This window comes from Argentina silus, assembly GCF_951799395.1.
Source record: "Argentina silus genome assembly, chromosome: 9".
Taxonomy (NCBI): Eukaryota; Metazoa; Chordata; class Actinopteri; order Argentiniformes; family Argentinidae; genus Argentina; species Argentina silus.
Genome location: NC_139663.1, coordinates 16897044 through 16919423, shown reverse-complemented (window position 1 = coordinate 16919423; position 22380 = coordinate 16897044). Strand labels below are relative to the sequence as shown.

The 22380-nt window shown below is 45.0% G+C and overlaps 2 protein-coding genes across 5 annotated transcripts in view; both read right to left on the bottom strand.

The window, feature by feature from the left end:
* LOC310809748 (CASK interacting protein 2) overlaps nt 1–14856 on the bottom strand; it is a 50305-nt gene extending 35449 nt beyond the window's left edge. For all 4 annotated transcript variants that reach the window (XM_083677176.1, XM_083677177.1, XM_083677178.1 and 1 more), the window contains exons 1-2: nt 14609–14856; nt 12051–12608 (exon numbers count right to left, since the gene is read on the bottom strand). In XM_083677176.1, the coding sequence (XP_083533302.1) occupies nt 12051–12144 (94 nt within the window). In that variant the 5' untranslated portion in view covers nt 12145–12608; nt 14609–14856. The remainder of the gene's footprint in view (nt 1–12050; nt 12609–14608) is intronic.
* Nucleotides 12179–19331, bottom strand: st6galnac2 (ST6 (alpha-N-acetyl-neuraminyl-2,3-beta-galactosyl-1,3)-N-acetylgalactosaminide alpha-2,6-sialyltransferase 2; the record flags this gene model as incomplete). Its single annotated transcript, XM_083676535.1, has 11 exons — nt 12179–12254; nt 12521–12608; nt 16011–16098; nt 16193–16336; nt 16720–16822; nt 17051–17134; nt 17546–17649; nt 17799–17937; nt 18114–18276; nt 18533–18704; nt 19260–19331. 11 exons carry the CDS (start codon nt 19329–19331, stop codon nt 12179–12181), a joined length of 1233 nt encoding a protein of 410 aa, XP_083532661.1.
* Between the last annotated feature and the right edge of the window lie 3049 nt (nt 19332–22380).

The following is a 22380-nucleotide window of genomic DNA, read 5'->3' as shown; positions in this document are numbered from 1 at the left end:
ATACAACACACACACACAGACACACACACACATACAGATACAGATACACAGACCCTCCAGCTCAGGGTGGTGTTTATGGGAAATGGTGATTTGCCCTGTCAGTGGTTTGAACTTCTGCTGTCTCCAATGACCTATTATGACTTCACAAGGGTCATTTTGCTGTCGTCGGGAACTTTTTTGGTCAGCGACTGTCCACAGAGTTAATCACATTGTAGATGTGCTGATCCTAGGACAGATGGTCAGTTCACTTACTGGATCACAGCCTGAAGGAGGGGATAAAACTATTCCCTGAATCTCTCTCCAACCATCTCATGAGGAGGTTGAAAAGGTCGTGAAGGATTAAGGTTTAAGAGGAGGTTGCTTCATCTCCCGTGGTCTGTGGAGCCTCCGGCATGTTTACGTTGGGCAGTCTTAGTGGTCACAGGTCCAGCAGTGAGAACAGACGCACAGAGGTTAGGAGGATTAGTCCTAATAACATTGTGTTCTTAGCTGAGGAAACAGGGGGGAACACAACCCATTTCCACTAACAGTTTGACTGAGGGAGCAAAGTCATGAGGAGGGCACCAGGACTGGTCCACGTTGATTAACAAACTAGCGGGTCAAAATTCAAATGAAGAGAGAAGTTGAAAGTTCAAATGAAAAGTTCTGGTGCAGATCAATAGTCTAGACATGGAGCAATCTCGTAAAAAGAGAAACAAACCACAAACAAAGGACAAATCCAAAATGATTTCTCAATGTAGTTTAGGAGAAAAGGAAAGCCCGGTTCCCTTGTTTCAAGTCAAACAGGCATTTCCTGTCCAAGACTTCCCATGAATCACCACTTTAATTCAATACCTTACAGTATACTTCTTGGATTTTCTCATGGTTAAACATCCTTGTGTGAAGCCGATAATGTAATCATGAAGGCATAAAAGATAAGGAGTTGGTCTTTTTTCATTAGAGACTTTTTTCATTAGAGACGTCACGTCACTGTGTCCTCACTTCACCATGAAGAAGAGGAGACAGTGTGTACTGCATAGTGCATATATCATATGATACATTTACCATAGGTTTATCATAAGTGTATTATTGGGTTAACAATTCATTTACTGACAAGAATTAACACGTTTTGACGTTCGGTAATTGCTAGGCTACATCTGTATATACTCTGTTAATTTTTGAAACATGCGCTCTCAGCTGACCTTTTGGGAGTTAACAGTAATGCAGTTAGGTTAGGTTAGTTAGCCCTGATACTATGCTCCAAGGGAATACATGCTCAGCCCAGGAACAAGGAGGACTGTACTCTTCTTTCAAGCATGAAATGACACACACACACACACTACACTCCTGACCGACCGCTCTACTGCACTGGACTGATGATCGTGTTTTATCTTAAGCTGTCTCCCGTGTAGAGCCAGAAGATGTGAGCTGAACTGACGATGAACCAAAACATGGTGTGTAGCCCTGAAACGTAACTCAGAATGCATGACTAGGTTACCATTCCTGTGGAGGCTGTGGTTTGACAAAGATGCTGTTGAATGTTGCTGTATAATCTAAATGGAGATCAATGCAGCAGCATGATATCATTGAGGCTGAGGACAAGTTTATGGCATGTCAAAAAGGACCCAGACACAAAGCTCCCATACAAGTGCTTGAAATTGACACTCCGTAGTCAGTTAGCTAGATGCACCAAGCATGGGCTAAATTTACAACCCTTGAAATGGTGTTCAATAAACCACTGCAAGTCCAAACCAAACACATTCCCTGGGTTTTTATGTCCTTAAGAGACACAGCCCTGGTTTGCCTTTAAAGTCTGGGAAAATGAACTTCCTGGAGAGCACAGGGGGGCCCCCTGAGTCATAATAAATCATGTATGTGTGTGATGCGTTTCACAGCTCTGCCTCAGGCTGTAGGCCTTTGTGTGTGCGTGTGTGTGTGTGTGTGTGCACTTACGTACGTGTGTGTGTGTGTGTGTGTGTGTGTGTGCGTGTGTGTGTGCGTGCGCCTGTGCACGCCTGCCTGGGCTGTGCAGTGAACCCCGCTGTCTATGGAGCCGGCCTGTCACTCACTGGGCCTAATGGACACATCCATGACGACACGGCGGTCAGGCGCTCCCCGTGAAGGAGAGAGCCGCGAGACGCACTTTCATCTCCGGGCCAACTGACACGGCCCGGCAGCTGCAGGGCAGGCTGCTGGGGAGCAGAGGGGCCCAGACCCAGGCCCAGCATATCAGGGCTCAGGCCGGTTGCAGGAGACTACACTACAGCAGCAACAGCCCTGGAGAAAACAGGCCTAGGCTTAGATTTAAACCTTAACGCAGAGCCAATAGGCTACTTCTTTTGTGATCACCATTTTAAAATGCAAAGAAGAAGAAGAAGTCGTTGGTGCTTATGCAAATCTCAGTTACATGACGTGAGCGCTAACAGAAACACTGTTTTGTTGAGGAGGAAAGAGGAGAAAAGGGGAGAATGAAAGAGGGGAAAGTAGTCCTTGGTACCAGGAGAAAAGAAAAGCATCCCTGCTGTTTCATGACAAATGAAAAGAAAAATGCTCTAATTATACGTGCGCAAAAGACTACTACCACCACAGCTATAATTTGATAGGTAGAGGTTGAACCGTGCGAGGAGGGCAGGCAGTTAAGAAAACACACATCATAGTTCATCTCAAGGCAAACCACAGAAAGTTCAGTCTAAGGAATCACCCACTGAGTTTATTTTCTACCCAAATATTTCAGTTAAATATTGATTTCCTTCGGTTACAGACTCTCAACTGATCTAGTGTCATCTCATTGAGGGAGGAATCACATTCTGGAACGCACAAATCACAGGCATTCTGACTCACTATAAAGACAACAACAACCCTACAATCTCCACCACCCCCTTCAGCTACTTGGGTACAACTGTGTGCCAATGGCCTCGGTGTCGAGCCAACAATGGATCAGTCCAAACCGAAATAGAAAGTGGGATCATTTCCTTGACCGCATCCTATTTTGTCTTAAAAGGAAAGCCAAAGCACAAAAATGCCTTGAAAGGGGAAACATCTGGCCCAGCTACTGTAGGAGTCTAGCTGCACTTTATCCAATTAATTGGGACAAAATAATTAAGATTCACTTGGGACGATTGTCAGGGACGTCTGAAAATAGCCTAGAATTTTGAATGGTAATTTTTGGATTTGAATAATTGTGCAATAACATTGTGCAGCACCAGGATGTCATATATGAGCGAAACAATTTCGAAACGACTAACGTGGCCTTTAAGGTCAAATAAACGGCTTAATCTGCGCTTAAACTGTACACACAGGGTACTCCCTGGGCAGCTACAGATGCCACTCCACATCTGGGTAGGGTCATGGTGAAACCACTACACCACCTTTGGAGATAATCCCATGGCCTCACTTTGGGCCCATTTGCATTGTAATATGTACCAGAACGGCTGGGAGACGTGAGCAGTGGTGCCAAACTGTAGACATAAACCCCAGTGCTGGATCAGTGCCAAGAGAAGGGGCATGGGCACAGACATCGACTCGCCCAAGCAGCAGAGTTTCCATTCTGTGATTATCTCATGCCCACTGCTGCCATGCTGGAAGCTTCACAAACCCACACTAGGACTGTAATATGCTTCTAACCTTAACATGACCCTGGGAACTGAAGTACTCAACTGGGATCATATTCAGCTGTCCCAGAGGGGTCGGAATTCTTTGTCTCCTGAATAAAGCTATTGTTCTGACCCAAATGATCTCATCCAATTCTCTTTTCCAGAGAACTCCCTTATTTCAAGCAGTTGGCCAGTTTTCTTTAAGATAACACACAAACACTACAACAGAAAACACATTTTTTAAAAAAGAGGCTTGTTAGACACCAGGTACTAATTGCACTAACAATGTGTCTCTCTCTGTCATTTGTTCCCAGACAAGACTCTCCATGGAAGCCCTGGCTGTGTGGCTGGTGGGGGCCTAGGCTGTGGGAGCGGGATGCAAAGCAAGACGATGACTGGAGATAAGGCTCTTCCCCCCCCCGGTCTCCCTGGTGAGATCCATAGGACAGCTGACGTAAGGGAGCGCTGTGCATGCAAATGACCTACGCGAGTGCATTGTCTGTACTCCCAGCTGGGCGCCCACAGAGAAAGGGCGATTGGGGGGTGTGACGCATACGCCAAGTTTATTAAAGAGGAGACATGTATTCAGACATAAAAAGGACAGCAGGGTGACATAATAAGCCAGATAGAGGTTCTAGAGAAGACCCATATGGATGTTAGGGGGGTGGGGTTAATGAATTAAGACAGGTGCATGACACCAGCGTCCCCAGATCTGAGAGGAAATTAGCAGTGATGTTTGCATATGATACACACAGAACATCAAACAAACATGGCTTTGTCTTCTTTGTTTCCTTTTGGGAACACCCAAAGACCATGTCGTGCTGAAATGCTTGGGTGCACAGCTCACTGGTGAGTATGATGATGCACAATGTGAGCCTACGGGCCATGACTATAATGGACATGTGCTGGAGGGTATGGAGACTGTTTTTGGTTGCTGTTTGTCTTGGATCCAGTGTCAACAGAGGCTGATGAAGGGAGAGAGGGAGAGAGAGAGAGAGAAACAAAGAGAATTGGAGAGAAGATGGTAGATCTGCTGTGTGTTGATCCAGCTGGAAGCTGCTGACAGGGCCTAATTCACACGGACCTGCAAGAATGCTCAACGGGACCCTTTGCCTCCGTGTGCCACTCCAGCCTGTGTGTCAGAGATGAACGGCCTGAGGACGGATGTCCTAATGTACACTGCTGATTGGAAGGCAGGGTCTAATGGGAGGCCTAATGGCCAGTTGACGATTTAGCGGCAGACTCTTGACTCCTCCCGAGAGAGCTGGCCAACACTGCTTGATGGAGGTATGCATTTAAACCTGCACCCCCTTTGGGCATTAACTGCACACAGTAAACCATGGCGTTTAATGAGAGTCTACATTATTTTCCCAGCCCGCAGCATGTTCCTCTCCGGATAAGAAAAGAAAACAAATCTTGTATTGTTTTCTTCTTGAAGGGTGGTGGGGTAAAGTAGAACATACGAGTGCTCACGCCTCTTCCTCTCTAAAGCCAAAGAGACAAATCAGAGCACTTTTTGTTCACAGAATACCAGGAAAACACCCCACACCCCATCCTCTGTTCATAATGGACTTTTCCTCTCGCACCAAACTTTCATCTTTTTACCCAGGAGTAGCCCCCGGCCCCTCCTTTCCTCCTCAGAGAACACGCGCCTGTAGCATGTGACTGGCCATGTCCGTTAGTGGTCAGTGTGGGCGCGGTGCATCAAGCCTCCACTTACAGTAATGGAGATAAGGTGACAGATTAACAGCACCGGGAGAGAACCCAGCCAAGTTTCTCTTTCGTTTTCCGACAGCTCTCTCCCTCCTCTTCCCTCTCTCCCGCTATCAGCACTGCAAGCCCACATTTCCTCATCTCCATGACAAAAGCTCCATTTTCTGTTTCTAACCCTGTTTGAAGTCGTCTTAGACTCCTGGAGAGTTGAATGGTAATAGTTCTGCTGGCGGCATTCCAAGTTCTGAGGCGTCTTGCCCTTCTCTTTGCCCTCTGCCAGGGGAAAAAAATCACCTCAGTACTTAAGTCATACTCTATTAGAGGAGTCAGATTGCAGTTCCAGAAAACGGATCGAAGGTATCCCTGTAGGGTCCACATTCCAACAACATGATATCATTCCCTTCTATTCTTTTCCTGCATTCAAATAGGCCTGCACTGCACTGCTATGTCGCGCCTCGGACAATGGTTGGCACGGATACAGCTGGAGGGATTTGGGAAAAATAACTGTGAAACCTTGCTAAGTCCACGCAGGCCACAGCTGTGAGTCATAAGTCATGCTGTTCTGTGGCCCGGTTGGTGCCTTGTTTCAGTGTGCCGCAGTCTGTCTTAATGTGGCGTTTGTTCTTGTTCAGTGCACAAGAGTACACCTGGACATAGGCCTGTATTCCAGTGTCTAGTCACGTCCTGCACTGCCCTTGTGGAAGAGGGCTTAGTCATTGATTGGTCCTCAACAGTAAGAGGGCTTTGATGGAGCTCACTGGTACCTTTTGGAAAACCACTATGCTCAGAATAGCAATGTTCCCCTATAACGCACGTGACAAAATGTGAAAAGCCAGCCTTGAGCCGTAATAGGTAACAAATGTGCATGCGGGCCTGTACGTATGTTGTGGAAATACTATGACGTCCAGGAACCCTTGTTACGGTTATTTATAATCTCAACAGGATTATGGACTCGGTGAGATTAACATTCAATACATTTTCAAAGGAAGTGAACAATCGTTCATATCTTAGAATCTCAAAGTTGTTCAGTCAGGCGAAGTCTTTGACGGATTGACTGTGAGTCAAAGCTGTGATGAGGTGGGAACAGGATGAGATGGAGATAGAGATATGCAACTAACAATGGAGCCAAGACTGAAACAACGATTACATACCATACAAAAACATAGCATCCCCACTAACACACATTAAAGAGATGCTGCAGGGTTTTTTGTCACTAAATCTATATCAAAGTGTTGAGTGTTCGGTTCATGACATAATGTTAATCAGTCCAATCAGGTAATTTCTTGACAATATCTATTTTGGGGACCCGTTTTTGGCTCGTGAGCGCTCATTTTAGAACCAGTGACTGAAATGACACAACAATCCTGTAGCGTCTCTTTAATGTAATTTGTGTCGCCTCCATTTCTCAAACAGCATACATAAAGTAATGGCATCAGACAGCTTGTCACATCACTGACTTCTCTAGTATCTCCTATGAGGGATTATATTCAGAAGTGATCCCAGAAAGCATTTTAATTGCAGTGAAGTTGGCACCGATTTCAAACACAAAATCAAAGGAGGGTGGAACAACAACATGAAACCAAGTTCAACAGAAGTTCACCCGTCTCCCAAAAGGCCTGACGTTTTGTGAAGAACTTCTGTCTGGCACAACATAATGTGAAAAAAAACTTACAAAGGGTCAAAGGTAAGCTTCTGTCTCCCTTTAGAAAACACTTTAGTCATGATAACCTTTGCTTGTCCTATGATAGGATTGGATTATCTTCTCTTTCCACTTACGTCAGTGACAAGTCTAAAAACCCTGGTAGCCAGTGGTCCTGTAGGGCCCTATTGCAACAGAGACCTGTGTTTTATCCTCTTCTGAGGTATAACTTGACCTCTTTTACAGGGTCTACGGGACCTGTCTGTTTAGTGAGCCAATTAAACATTTAGCACACCAACGGTAGAGTTGACGGGCAAACACCAGCGGCTGCAGTACAGAGACAGAATTTCACGGCCTGTCTAAAAGGTTTTAACACTCTGCCTTCAACATGCCCTGTCTGAAAGAAAGTGGAAATTTCCCCCTCTCATTATCTTCTACCATGCTTGGGCATTGTGACGAGGGAGGAGGATATGTAGAAAGTAGAGCAGTATCTTATAAAATTCTGTTGCAAACGGACTGAACAAATAATTCAATGTGTTTGCCTGTTACAAAGTCAAGTCTGTGTGAAATTCCCAGAAAGCAGGGAAAATAAAACTAGAAAAAGCTATTTCTCCCATAAAAAGGCTGGTGTGGTATGGTTTGTGTGGAGTTAGAAACTCAGAATGAGTTCCACTTGTACAGTAAAAAAATGTAGGCCAGAGTGACTTTCAGCACATTCCATTTTCTTTGTCGACATAAAAATAGGTCCATTAGCTAACCACTACCAGTAATTCTCCCAGTGGTGATAAAGCTGTAAATGGATGAAGCAACACTTGATATTACAACACTGTGATGACGCCTCTGTGGTGGGAAGAAGGTGGTGGTGGTGTGTGCCTAGGCCCAGCTGTGCCAGCTAAAAGGAAGGGACAGGAGGGACAGGGGGGAACCGACCGGAGAGGATGATTGGGTGGGCTCTGTTTGAACACAAACTCATGAATAATACATGGTGTAGTAGGATGGGCGAATATGGGCGGTTGGGCAGGCGATAGACAGTCACAGTGGGCTCTTTAGAGGCCTGTCCCTGGGCCTGGGGAGGCTGACAGCTGCTCCCTCCCTCCCTCCCGCAGCAGCAGCACCACAGACACACACCACCACGCTGTCCTGTCGTTTTGTTAGGGCCTTTCTTAACGGCCATGCCTTTCATTGAGAGCCGACAGTTTTACGGGGCTCCGATAATGGGACATTGATGGTCCTTAATGCCGAACATCTCTCCCTCTGGTCGATCATAATGCCTTGTGTGGCACACTTAGATATAAAAAAGACAGATGGTGATGTTATACACTGGGGGGGGGGGGGGGGGGGAGTATGACTTAAGTCCCTCTCTCTATTCCTGCGCGTTTGTCCAAGACCTGACGACGGCTTTGTAGGCTCTAATTGCTAATTGGGCAACAAGCTGTGAAATATTTCTATGGTAAAGGCACAAATTAAACCTTATCAGCTTCAATACACTGAATATGTTAGACTAAGATTCTAAGTCTAAATAGAGTCAGGGGGTAAAGATAGCTTATCCAGAGCCAAAATGGAATCCAACATCGGTTTTAAATGTGGACTTGCTTGGTACAGTGCAAACATGCAGCTCCCCAATATAATACCTTCTGTTACAAAGCCTATTAATAATGTCATTGTGGCAGCACTAAACAAAGTGTGTGTGTGACTAAAAAAAAGAGTTAGGCTGAAAAAACTAAAGAAACAAAGGGATTTGTGGTCTTGATCTGATGTCTAGGGGCTGTAATAAAACGGGAGTTATACAGGATTACCACATGGATTTATCACACACTTAACCTCTTCAAGCAGATTCCTACACAAGCCCAACTGGGCTCCTCCATCTGTTGTGGAAAGAGTGAGAGAAAGAGAAAGAGGTCAGAGAGTCAGAACGCGTGTCTCTGAGCCAACGGACTGACGCTACATCCCACCGTTCCGGAGTTTCCCTGACCTTGAGGCCACTCAGCAGCAAAGTGAACTCACACACACAGTACTGCTGTGGCTGGCTCTCCAGGGTCCTGTTACGGGTTCAGGGTGACTGGGTGCCATGTACCGTAGTAGGAGAGAAGAGGAAGCCTTGCTGTGGTCTGAAAAGCTGCACTGGACCCCTCTCTTCCTCTTTCCATGACCTATAATTCCTCTTAATCTGATTGAGCACCATCTGGGTGTTTCCTCGCGATTTAGTAAGGGGAGGGGAGGGGAAAGGAGGCAGGGCACGGCGACTGAGGGCAGACCCGAGGTGCCAGATGTCGAAGGAACGGTCAGCCTATGTGTTTGTTTGTGGAAACCTGATGGCGGGGGGTGTGGAGTAGGCTTCATTATCGTCCCCACCCCATCAATGGGTTGGTGGGGCAGCTCATAACAATTGCTAAGCGCTCTCACGTAACGTATAAGGTGATAAATAAGGGAGGGAGGAAGGCAGAACAAAGGGAGGGGGGTAATCTGACAGTCTCTAGGAATCCCCTCAGGGACTCAAGGGGCAGACACAAACAGGCCTGGCTTGGCCTGGCCTGGTCTGTCAGCTGGTTGAGGGAACTCTAGCCTGGTGCATATGCAGGCCACAGAGGGCAATCATCCTCCTGTATTAATATGACGCATGACAGGGTTTACAACCTCACAGCAGACAACAGAGGCCATTCTGATGTAATTACACAGCACCATAAATCTTACGATGCAATAGTCTCATCAAGTTGGATAAACGCGGGAAAAACACAGGGTGCTCTTCGCTGTTCACCCTAACCGACCTCGAGCCCTCATATCCCATCATCTTTCCTCTCTGGGGTCAGAGCTGTTTCTGGTGTTTGCTTGGAGAGCCAGAGTGTCCAGAATAGAACAGAGGGTGAGAGGTTATCACAGTGATAAAGCCCAATCTCCTGCTAGCCTGGGGCCCTCTCAGTCACCAGGCTGTGAGCCAGTGTCAGAGTCAGACACTATCTCTACAGAGAGCTGGAAGAGCAGTGTGGGGAAACAAGAAACCATACTCCTCTAGACTCTCATACACCTTACATCTTGCATTGTGAGTATATGAGTGTGAGAAAAAAATGTCTTCAAACTCCGCTGCACTGTAATTTGGGTAATTACATAGGCCTGCGAGTACACAACACAACAACAGTCAATCACAGTCAGGGAATGGGCCAGGTCATCCTGAGGTGTGAGTGAGATAGTGTGTAAACTAAGCTCTGCATTTGTTTGTAGGCTACGTGCCAGTAAGGGGGGGATTTAAAGTAGATATTTAAAAATGGAAGGATGAAGATGAGGTAAACGGCAGGTGATCGACTATTGTAGTTGAAGATAACAGCCAATGGGGAGGAGAGTGATGGTAAGACTTGATAGCCTGGTTGAAGTGGCACCTGAGCCCCCCACCCCTGAGCCCCCCACCCCTGAGCCCCCCACCCCTGAGCCCCCCACCCCTGAGCCCCCCACCCTGAGCCCCCCACCCCTGAGCCCCCCACCCCTGAGCCCCCCACCCCTGAGCCCCCCACCCCTGAGCCCCCCACCCCTGAGCCCCCCACCCCTGAGCCCCCCACCCTGAGCCCCCCACCCCTGAGCCCCCCACCCCTGAGCCCCCCACCCCTGAGCCCCCCACCCTGAGCCCCCCACCCCTGAGCCCCCCACCCCTGAGCCCCCCACCCTGAGCCCCCCACCCTGAGCCCCCCACCCCTGAGCCCCCCACCCCTGAGCCCCCCACCCCTGAGCCCCCCACCCCTCCTCCTTAGACCTCGGAGGCATTTCTGATGGTCTGCGGGAGGGGATTTACCCCTATGCTTACTACACACTCATCCAGCGTCACTCTGGGGATCGAAGGTGTCCTTCTCAAGAGAGCTGTGTGCTTATATAGTGAATTAAAACCCATGGAGAATGTGGAAAGGCTTTCAGTTTCCCCGAGACTGAGTTTATTAGTGAGGCATCATCAGATGGGGTGGATTGGAACTGGACTGGGTAATCCGCAGGGGATAGATTTCCCCAAAGCTTTAGCTGAGGCTCAGTGTCTCTCTTCTGTAGTGAAGTTATTCCTGAGCCCCTAGACCCCAGAGCCCCACTCACTTCTCTCTCAGCACAGCACTCCTGAACAAACACACTCTATCACTCAACATGAGGATCACTCTCACATTCAATAGGATCGGGTCCAAAACTCTACGAGAAGAGGTATTATTGACATAATCCAATAACAGAGCTTAGCACTTTTTCATAAAACAGAAAAAAAAAAAAATACGACATGTAACTGTGTTTGGTGATTAAATATTAATTGAGGCAAGGCGACCAGCCAACGTAGAAAACAGGTTGATGAGTCAGTTCATTTCACTAACACAGTGCTTTATAGTATCATGTCTCAACCGAGAACTGGCAATTTCAGCTGGCTCGACTACTTTTTTGTAAGAGAAACACTGGCGTTGACATTCAGGAGCTATTGATTGGGAGACGTTTAGTAGTTTTGACAGGTGTGGCATCAGCATCAGCAGACAGAAGTCAGCAAACTGCTTGTTTAAGCATGTTACTAAATGCTTTAGCCTACTGCCTCCACAGTGTTTCTGGGGTGCTGGCGGAGAATAAGCCAGGGGAAAAAAAGGAGTACAGTACGTTTCACTTATGCACCATGCACCATCTGCCTATAATCCCAATGCTAGGGCAACATAACTGACACACTAACTAATTCCATCCACTGTGTGCCAAAGGACACAAAGGATAGCCTCATATGAGATTTAGACTAGTATTAAAGGGACACTTCACCAATTCGTTATCTCCAGCACCAGTGTCTACATATGTGTAAATGCAATTTTCTAGGTCCTGTAGTCAAAAAGACAAGAGAAAACGGAAAATTACCCTCTATGATCTCATTGGGGTAAAACAAATATTGAATTGACTGATTTTCAAAAACTACAGTCACAAACACACAGCCACTGGCTGGAAACTCATTGTAGTATATGAAAATTACTTTTTCTTTTTACCCCCAATGACATAATAGGGGGTAATTTCCTTAGGACCTTTTCTCAGAACCTACAAAATCACAAATTTGACATATGTAGACACTGGTATAGTGCTGGAGACAGTAAATGTGATGTTTAAAATGGGTGAAGGGTCCCTTTTAGCATGACTTGAAGACTCACTGTTTCGGCTGGCTTTGAGCTTGGCAAGTAGTTTCTGAGTGAAGGGCAGGTCTCCATTCTTGACCGCCTGCAGAAGGTCCTGCTCCTTCCCCATGGTCCAGCGAGTGTAAGAGCTTCACTGGCGTTCTTCAAGAGTCCAGCTGCTGCTTCCTCACAACACCATGTTGAAGCACAGCAACATCAACCTGTCTCAGGCTCACTGTCCTCCTCACACCGTCACAGAACCACACACCGCTGACAGGTGAGGAAACGAGAGGCGGTACAGACCAGCAGTAGCACGGGAGAGAATGTTCACAGGCTCAGAACCCGTCAGAACACTACTCCTTGTCTGTTCGTGGACGCCAAGCCCTGAGAGATGGAAAAGCTATTTTGCTGCTTAATTTCCTGTTCAACTTTTTTCTTTCTGTCTATATTTGCAAAAAGATGTTGTTTCCAGAGCCTGTCAGGGGGTTGGAGCCGTATGGAGGTACCGTTCATGGGCTGGGGCCCCCCGGCGGGTGCTGTGGTCAGAGGACTGAGAGGGCTGGAACGGAGCCGCTTGAACCAGCCAACCAGAACCTGAGAATTGAAGAAGCAGACGAGAAAAAACAGTTAGGTTCCTATATCATAGTTCTCCAGACTCAATACTGGACAAACCACACTGACATTCAAGTCTTTCAATGCACATATGACTGTAAACCAAATGGAGGTGAAACTAAAGCCTGGGCTGTCAGAAAGCACTGAACCACAAGGAACGAACTTCCTACCCCAAAGAAAAGTTAGAGGATTTAACCACGTTTTTTTTGCTTTGACTAAATCTCACGCCAATGCAATACTGTAGACCTATTCATTTGGAAATTTACCCAGATATGAAAATGTGTTAAAAAAAAAAAAAAAAAAAAAGGTTGGCACAAAGCCTAGCGTGCCTAGTGCTTCTTTTTCTTTTTCCCTTACAGGAAAATCTGTGAAGTTCTCTGTTCCTCACAGGAAACCTGAACATTGAGGGAGGGAGTAATATCCCGAAACCCCCCCCTCCCTCCCACCGCCACACACACACACACACACACACACACACACACACACACACACACACACACACACACACACACACACACACACACACACACACGGTGAGTAGTAAGTAGCCTGTAAGATCACATTAGGTAGCCCACTCCATCAAGCCGCCCTAAACAGCAACACATTTCTGGCGACAGGGCCATTATGAGAGAGGACAGTTTAATCACTGCAAACCAGATCTTGTTTATGGGCTAACGGCTCAGGGGAGACAGTGCCTGTGTAGCCTCGATGATGACGAACACTGTTTCAGAGCCCCTCCAACACGTGCGCTGGTGTTATTTACAGTTCCCCCCCCAGGGCTCTGTGATAGATTCTCGATGCTTGACCATGTAGCCTACCAAATACATTTGAATCAGAGGCTACTTAAACTCTTCCAGCTCAATGGCCAAGAACAGCTAAGAGGGAGAGATGAGAAGTAGCACTTAGTTTTTACGGAGTGATTTTATACAGCATTACATTCAACCAAAACACTTCTTCTGGATTTATCTGCACTAAAGCTAGACGGTAAGAGAATTGTGGAGAACCTGTACTATGTTAATAACTGCGAGGGTGAACACTAACACTGTTGCTATATAAACATTCCCAGTGTTTTGGGAAAAGTTCACAGTGTTCGAGGCCGGATCACACCCCCCCAGAAATGAGATGGTGCCTGCACTGCACTGTTTTTGTGGCCATAACTTGCTACATTACATAACCTGGCAGTCAGAGAATACCACACACCCAAAGAGGCGCACAGGGCGTAAGCAAAGCTGTCATTCCCAATAACAGTGATCATGTCCTCCTTCTCTTTCCCCCCAAGGCCAGTAGCCAGCCAGTCTTTTCATGCTCACTGCATTGTTGGCAGGGGGGACACAATATGAATGTGTGTTTGAGAGAGAGAGAGAGAGAGAGAGAGAGAGAGAGAGAGAGAGAGAGAGAGAGAGAGAGAGAGAGAGAGAGGGTGGAGTGCAGCTGATGATGGGGTGTAACTTTTTGATTGATCCCAATGGAAAACTACACCAGGCTGCACCATTAAGATGATGAATCATGTGTTGCCAATCATAACTCACGCCAATAACTTGTGTTGAAAGGCTAGTAATACATTTGTAAGCCCATTCAAAACATTTTTTTTTCTTCTTTTTTTTTAAAGCAGTTGTAATTTTGCATTGATTTAGCAAGGGTATCGCTAAAAAAAAAATGCAGAAATGCAATATGCTTAACACTTCTGAGAGTGGCGCAAAGCAACTTGTTATAAGGTCTCTGAACTGGGCTGCAGAAGTGAGGCTTTGGCGACTATAACACAACAAGGTAGCTAGCAAGCCGCTTAGCTAACTAATACAGCACTTTCTCCCGACTCTCGGTCGCCCCGTCGCAACGCGAACCTGCTCTATAGCTAAGCTAACGACGTGCTAGCGAGCGACCTTTGGACTGAACTTGCTCGGGCACAGTTATCTCCGCTAGTCTGTCGCGAACCAGGGACACTTCTGACCATGGGGTTAAGTTTAAATTCACATTCGCCTTACCTTAAACTGTGTTTTAACATGTTAGAAACCAGACATTAATGTCAATGTGGTCATTTCAGGGATTCCCTCAAGGTCCAGGCAAAGTATAGTCGTCTGGGATACTCCAAAAGTCAAGGAAAAAGTCCAAGTATGAGTTTCTTCTGGAACAAATATACTCCTCTCTTCCCGCACGTAATTATCCTCACTCTATGTCAAACAGAAATAAACCGTTTAGCTATTTTAGTGATGATACTTTTCCTCACTTCGCCGCGAAAGCCAGAGCCAGTCTCCGCTACATTGTCACTTACTCCGACAGTTCAGTTGCACTCCAGAATGCGTTCGTCCCTCCCACAGCCCAGTCGTCTGTCCCCGCTCTCCCCTCCTCCGCTCTCCCCTCCTCCGCTTCCAAAAAGAGCAAAGCCAAAGGAGCGATGAGTCCCGAATTGTCTACTTTAGATATGGTGTATAAAATAAATGTATTCTCTAAATGTATCGACGTAATAGCCTACAAATGGTCACATGTTTCCCATATCCCATAAAAAAAGAGTCATATTTGTGCATAACTATTTGCATTATTACAGGTAAAAAATAAACACACACACACACACACACACACACACACACACACACACACACACTTAAACAATGATACAAAGCAGATCAAAGCTAGTCTTCCTCTCATGTGTCATGTTCCTTTTATTGTGGTTTAGAGTATTCTTGGATAGGCACTGGACAAAGAGGCTGAAAGTCATACCTACAAAAGGTTTGCATGAATGGACTGCTTGGTACATAATGTGAAAGCATCCATTGTGAACCCAGTCTAACTGAACGTTTTAAAATGAGAATAGGCGTTGCAGGAAAATGGGAAAATGAAAAAAAGAAAAAAGGAATGGGACTCTGATCCTGGCTCCTTGGCTGCACCTGCCTTCACACAGAAGACATAAGGGTCCTTCAAATGATCAAAGACGGCCCCAATCCCACTAACAGACGCTTGACAACACCTGAGCTTCGTTTTACACAGTAAAAGGCCTTTAATGTTGGTGTGTGACAGTAATGACAAAGGACTCCACACAACTCCAGCCACTCCTTCAGAGTCAGAGGGACAACCTCAATGGCAAACATGGGAGTTTCAACAGCATCTCAATGAACAACCTTTCAGGTTAAAATACAATAAGTGAATAATTTCATCAACAAATATTCTGTATTATTTACAAAATAAGGCATTGTCATAACACCAACATTCATATTACACAGTGTTTATTACAGTCATATGGTGTTTATGGTGTATGTGGAAAGTGCATGACATGGGGAGCAAGCACTGAGGATACACAATATCTCAGGATTAGGATAAGGATACGGAGTCATATAAGGAGTTGAGATGTTAAAGTCTTTTAACATTCATCGCTGAGGAGATATCACTTACCCTGGCATCCACAGGACATGTTATCCCCATTATTCAGGTGATAGAGGACATCATAACCAAACCAAAACTCTCTGGAGACCTTACACTCCTGGTGACAGTCACACAGGTGAACACAGTCTGAGCATATCTGGGTTTCCCAGTCTGCATCACTTCCCTGTTGTTCTCCGGAAGAGCGTCATAACCTTCCGTCTGTCCAGTATCTCCCACAGCCAGCTCTCCATCTGCATGTCATGGTTGGAAAAGAAACGCAAAGGCATCTTCACAGCATCGTAGTAGTGGTCAGAGAAGTCAGCATAGTTTGATGTGATGAAACCGTAGGCAGACACCTTTGGGAAGGAAGGGCGGATGGCCATTTGTTTAAATACGGCACCCATGGATGACATTCTTCTCAGTCAGTGCCGTTTGTATGCATTTGGCAGGCTTCAATATTCATGGTGAACATGATCTAACCTGCAATACTACAAGCAATGCTGGTGAAAGGTCAACAGGTTGCATGTGACTGAGAACTGAGGTTAGTTAATTACAACTGGCAAAAGCAATTTGGCACAACATGCTTATGAGTTCCACTGCATGCCAAGATTATCAACAGAGGAGGTCACAGCCTCCCAATGAGTCAGCTCATACTTGCTATATATAATTTAACACTTGATTAAGCAGTGACCAATAGATGACCAATTGCTAAATGTACAGTGTGAGCATGTGCGCTGACCTGGTCACACGTGTGCAAGGCAGTCAGTAGCATCAGGGCACCAGTGCTGGGCATGTAGAATTGAGTGGTCTCACTCCATCTCAGAAGGGGGGACTTTAAGAAGCTGCACACAACATTGATATTGATCACAATTGCCGGTCAGACATGATCATCTTAATGCCTGTAACTCATTGCAAGTAGTGATTGGAGAAGTGACTCTAAAATGGATTATTGAGTTATAGACATACCAAAATTGAAATCTATTGAATAAGATTATTGGAATCTATTGAATAATCGACCAATGACTTCAAGGGTATGACAGCAAATTGACCGAGCACATCGGTCGTCTTACCTTTGTGTCACATATGAAATGAAATCTGGGTGAAGAATCTTAAAGTGCTCAATTGGTGGCTTGAATCCAAAATATTTAGAGGGCCTGTTTGATGGGGCAAAGGGTATACATAAATAGGAGCTGCAAAAAAACATATTACCTTTCCATTCAATGGAGAGCTTTCCCTGAATGAGCAATATAAGCAGCCAGGGAGCTTACATAAGCATAATAATATCAAGTGAATTCTATCACTGCCATACACTACCGAATTATCTTCACATTACCGATGCCATTCAATGTGTCGAGGGCGTCTCATCACATTCATAGAAATACAACATCACCATCTACTGGCCACAATGTGAATTGCAGAGTAGAGGAGCCTGTCGACAGCCTGAGTTGTAGTAAGGTCATTGTACTTTCCTTATCAAGAGTAGCGTCACTTGCCTTTTTATTATGAGGTTTGAATTTAGCACTCCTCTTTTAGAGGGCTCCAGAGAGACCTTCTCCATAACTCACCAGTCCCCCACGTCTTCACCTGAGGTGACAGTGACGCCCTGGATTGCAGCTGCCATCATTACATAATCACGTCTGTTTGATGGAATGAAGATGTATCGGACCTCCTGCATATAAGAAATGACCATTTTACACAGAGAGTGTAACAACCACTGCAAGTGCAAATCCCTTCAGCTCACTTTCACTTTGAAATGTGGACTGGATTCAACGCAACAATTAAGACCTGCTGTAGCCTCTCTCAGAACCGTGTTCTTACAGAGCCCTGTGGGATCTTGGTGAAGCCGACTCGTCTGTATGCAATGAGGGAGTTCTTCATGGTATTGGTGGTGAACACATAGAAGGAGGTCTTTGTGCCGACATCCTCCTCAAATCTCTTGGTCACCGCCCCATTGACCCTGAAACACATTACCCGTTATCAATCTGTTAGCTGTATATCATGGTTACCTAGATATTCAGAGGTGGATGTAAGTAAAAAATTGACACAACTGACTTTATTTTTACTAGAGGTCAAAGAGCAATCATAAAACCACACACAACTGACAATGACAATGAAAGATGAAGAACTTCTCACCTGAAGACAAAATCATGGCTGTCAATAGACGTCCCTTGCTTGGAGCCCCTGAGGATGCCGCCATTGCCCACCACAGCACAGCGAACACACTGTTCAGGTGACTTGCGCTCAAACAGGCGGCTGCTGGAGGACTCCTTCAGCAGGGCCAAAGTGGTTCTCACAACTGATTAAAAAACCCCAGAGAAACAGAAAGAGAGGCCAAAGATGTCACATCCAAACACCAAACCTCAAGGAATATCTAACAATTAGACATATATCTTACTCGTAGCGAGGTGGTCCTTTTTTAGTCACTTTAATAATGCATAAATTGTAAATCCGTCTTTCAAATGTTTTGCTCATGCATATACATGGATCATTTTAGAAAGGATGCACTCAGATTTAGTTCTGTTAAATAGAGGGTGATAGGTGAGAGGGCTTACGTTTTAGAGGCAGGCCATGCCAGCCGTAAGGGGGTTTATCTTTCCTCAGTTGCTGCCACTTGGACTTGCCAAAGCTCCCGGCCCACTGGAACACGGGCACCGAGAAGTTCATACGCTCCCTGAAGAATTTATCCTGCCTCGCAGCCTTTCTCAGAGAACAGGGTCCTTCCAACTGAAGAGAGACATCCTTATATCATCTACAGTACAGTGCAAGACATACCGTTTGCTTTTGTTCATTTCGGTACAGTATGTTAGACCATGCTACCTTGGGTCTTACAACTTTCACAGTTTTGCCAAGTTGCTTATAAACTATGGATGAGTAAACACAAGTCCTATTTTGGCTGAACTATCCCTTTAAGTAGTCATAGTGAGGAGGTGACTCCATGTTGCCATCCCCAAGGCAACCTACCACCTCTTCAGCAGTTGCTGTGGTGATGTTCCAAAGGTCCTCATGAGTCCAACTGTTATGAAACTCTCTCTCTGTACTGGAGAAGACATAATGAAAAAGCATGCATTAAAGTGACATCCATATAAAATACTGTAAACAGAGCAACATAGAACCACTCCTGTTGTTAGAGATAAAAACATTATGGATGCAATTACATGTTTCAACTGATGTTATAAAGAGTGGAAATTCAAACCATTGTAACAAAACAAAACACACTTTTAATAGTGCAGTTGAAATGAATGGCCATGTAAAGAGGGAAACAATTGACAAACACTTGACTTGAGGGTCAAGCTCAAAGGTCTGTTGAGTCGACTGCTGGTCGTTAATTTTTTCTAGTTGTACATTCAACATGATAGATGGTCATCCCACACTATGCCTAACCACGGCGTGTACTTGCATACAACCGATTGTCTTTGGTGACGGATAATGGAGAGTTCCAGACACATCTTTACCAGAGCAGGACAAAAACAACATACATGTGCATCACCTTGAGGAAATCAGCAACATTGAAGAATAGTTACACATACCAGTAGTGTAATAGTTCCAGTGCTATTTACATGTAAAATAGTTGCACAATGCTGATTTAATTGAACCATTCAACGAATAGACAGTCAAAAATGGTGGCGAACAATTGGTTTCAACTTTCAGGTCGTTGAAACACTTGAGCTGCATGACCTGCAGAGGTTGGGGCCTGAACTGATGTACCTGAGCATAATTCTTCAAAAATGGTCCCTTGTCTGAGGAAAATAAACTCACAAGGGATATGGCTCTCAAAAATTCTTGATTTCAAATAGCCACCCATTTGTCTCATTGTCTTAAACTACAAGTCACAGCTTCTTACAACTCACATTAGAAACCATAAACAGGTCAGGTGAAATATGTTGTGAAAGGTATTAGTTCAGCCTATCTGAACCCGCAGCCTATCTGTAGTATTTCAAAAATTTTAACCGGATCAGAATGATTCAGATTATTTTCTGCTATCCAGGAGCTGTCTGATTTACGCCATAGTAGCCTACTCAAAATCAGTTTGATAGATTTGATCCTCCTGGATAGCAAAATATAATCTGGATCTAAATTAAACGTTTTGAAATACTTGGCCCTGGGGTATGATTTGAGAAATATGAATTTACATACAATAAAAAAAACACAGTATCATCTATTTGGCTCACAATTTTATAGGCAGTACCTTTGTGATGTTTACATTTCTGTACTTATTTGCTATGGGCAATAGGGGAACTTATTTGGACTGCATCACAATCTTACAGAATGCACCTTTATACTCCCATTTTAATGTCCATATTAGTGAATGCATTATTGATCTATTCAAGTGAGATCATTGAATACAACAGATGTATGTATGGTCTTCACAATCACAATAGTTTTTATTAACTATATAAGCGCCACAGCCTATTATGAGCAATTAAATAATATTACCGGTACTGATAGTATTGTCCATAGATAATCGTTGTTATGGTCACACATAAAGCCGCTACCAGGAAAACACACCTCCTCGACACCCAAGTCGTCATTTTCTTTCGTCTCAAGACATTAGTAGGTGGTCATATTTATAGTTATGGTAGTCAGGTGAAGCTGTGCGAAGTCCATACCAAAACAACGCTGCACGTCCCACACGAGGGGAGGGAACTTTCTGCCGCCTGTTATTCAGTGAGAATGCCTTTGGCTCGGCATGCATTATGAAAATGATAAGATTGAGCGCCTTACCCTCGTGAGTTGTTACAGTTTTTGCTGAATGCTTAAACACGAACAGTGATTCTTGAAGCACTATCTCTGAAACCATTAACACTTGTAGCCAATGCATTTACCAAGTGTGCAACTCACTGCACGTTCTCTGCTTTACACTCAGTTTGTAACACACTTTTTGCAAAACTGTAAACACAACTCACTGCTTTACAGTCAGTATGCAATTTAATAACACACTTCTAGCAAAACTGTAAACATTGGTCTCCACATTGCTACACTATTTTGCCAATTGCCTTTCCACATTGATGCATGTGAAAACACTTTTAGATGAGTTCACTTACAAATCAGAGCTTGAGCACTAGAAATAGACCACAGGTAAACATCTGGTTTGGACAACAATGGAGGAGAATAAGAGGGGTGAGAACTAGAGGAAGGAGGAGGAGAAAGAGGAGGACAAGAGGTCGACTGTTCACCCCAGAGCAGGATACCCACATTGTGAATATGATCATTGGATACCTGTGTGTATGTGTGTTTACTACATGTATGACAACTTTATTACAATCTGCTATACCGAAAAAGCAAAAGCCACAAGTGTTTTTCATTTATACTATCAGCGCATAGTTGGTGCTTTGTGTGCTTATTCAAATGAGTTTGAAGAGTTTTGCAAGAATTGTTTGCTTTTGCAAGAGCTGTATAATGTTTTTCTGGTTTGGTGAGAGGTTTTGTGGTTAGTGTGTAGAGTTTTGCAAAAATAGCCTATAGTTTCAAAGGTAGTGCCTAAGCAATCAGAAAAAAAACGTTGTTGTCACCAGTTAACACCACTGACACCAATCCTCTCACCTCATCCTAATCGCCCTAATATACTCTGTCGCGTGCGTCAATGTGCTGCGCACTACGGAGGCTGTCTTTATATGATCCGTCAGATGCACACCAAGACAACACCACAGTAAATAGAACTACGCAGTGCACGTCTCTGAAATAGAGACAGCATCCGTTAATGCGCTTGACAGCCTAGACGCACGCAGAGTCTTTTGATGGACGCGGCTGATTAGGACACACAAACTGATTATAGTAGGAGAGATCTGTTTTCACCTCGACTGGTGGCAGGTAAGCCTACAATGCAAGGTGTGCATGAATCACCTAATTAGTGGGCTTGTCAAAATAGTCTCTTCCTGACATCAAACAGCTTCACTGGTTTAATCACTAGTTGAATCCAAAGACAAAATCCGTGCTCAACAATTGACACCATAGAGAGGAGTAACTGCCGAGAATTGCAGCAGGAAAACCCCAGAGTTTCCTGGCAACGTGGGTAAGCAAAATGTGCATGCAGACTAGGCATACCACTCAGCCTCGATTTTAATTGGTCTCCAGCTGGTGACATGACCCTTCAACCAGTGAAGCCCTTTTCCCCTTTCATGGTTTCAGTCAAGGAACCGAGGGCCAAGGGGAACACCGCACGGGGACCTACGGCCGATGTCAAGGAGAATTCTGTCAAGTCCAAAGGAATGCTCTTTCCAATTTGGGAATTGTTCGGTAAATCCTGAACCCAGTGTTCACTTCATGCAGAGATGGAAATGGGAGTTGGGAGTTAATGGTTTTCCACCTAATCCTACCTTTCCTCTGATCCAGAGTTGGGTTCTTGATGTTCTCCATTCTAATACTAAAAGTCACCCATGCGGGTAAATAGACATCAATAAAA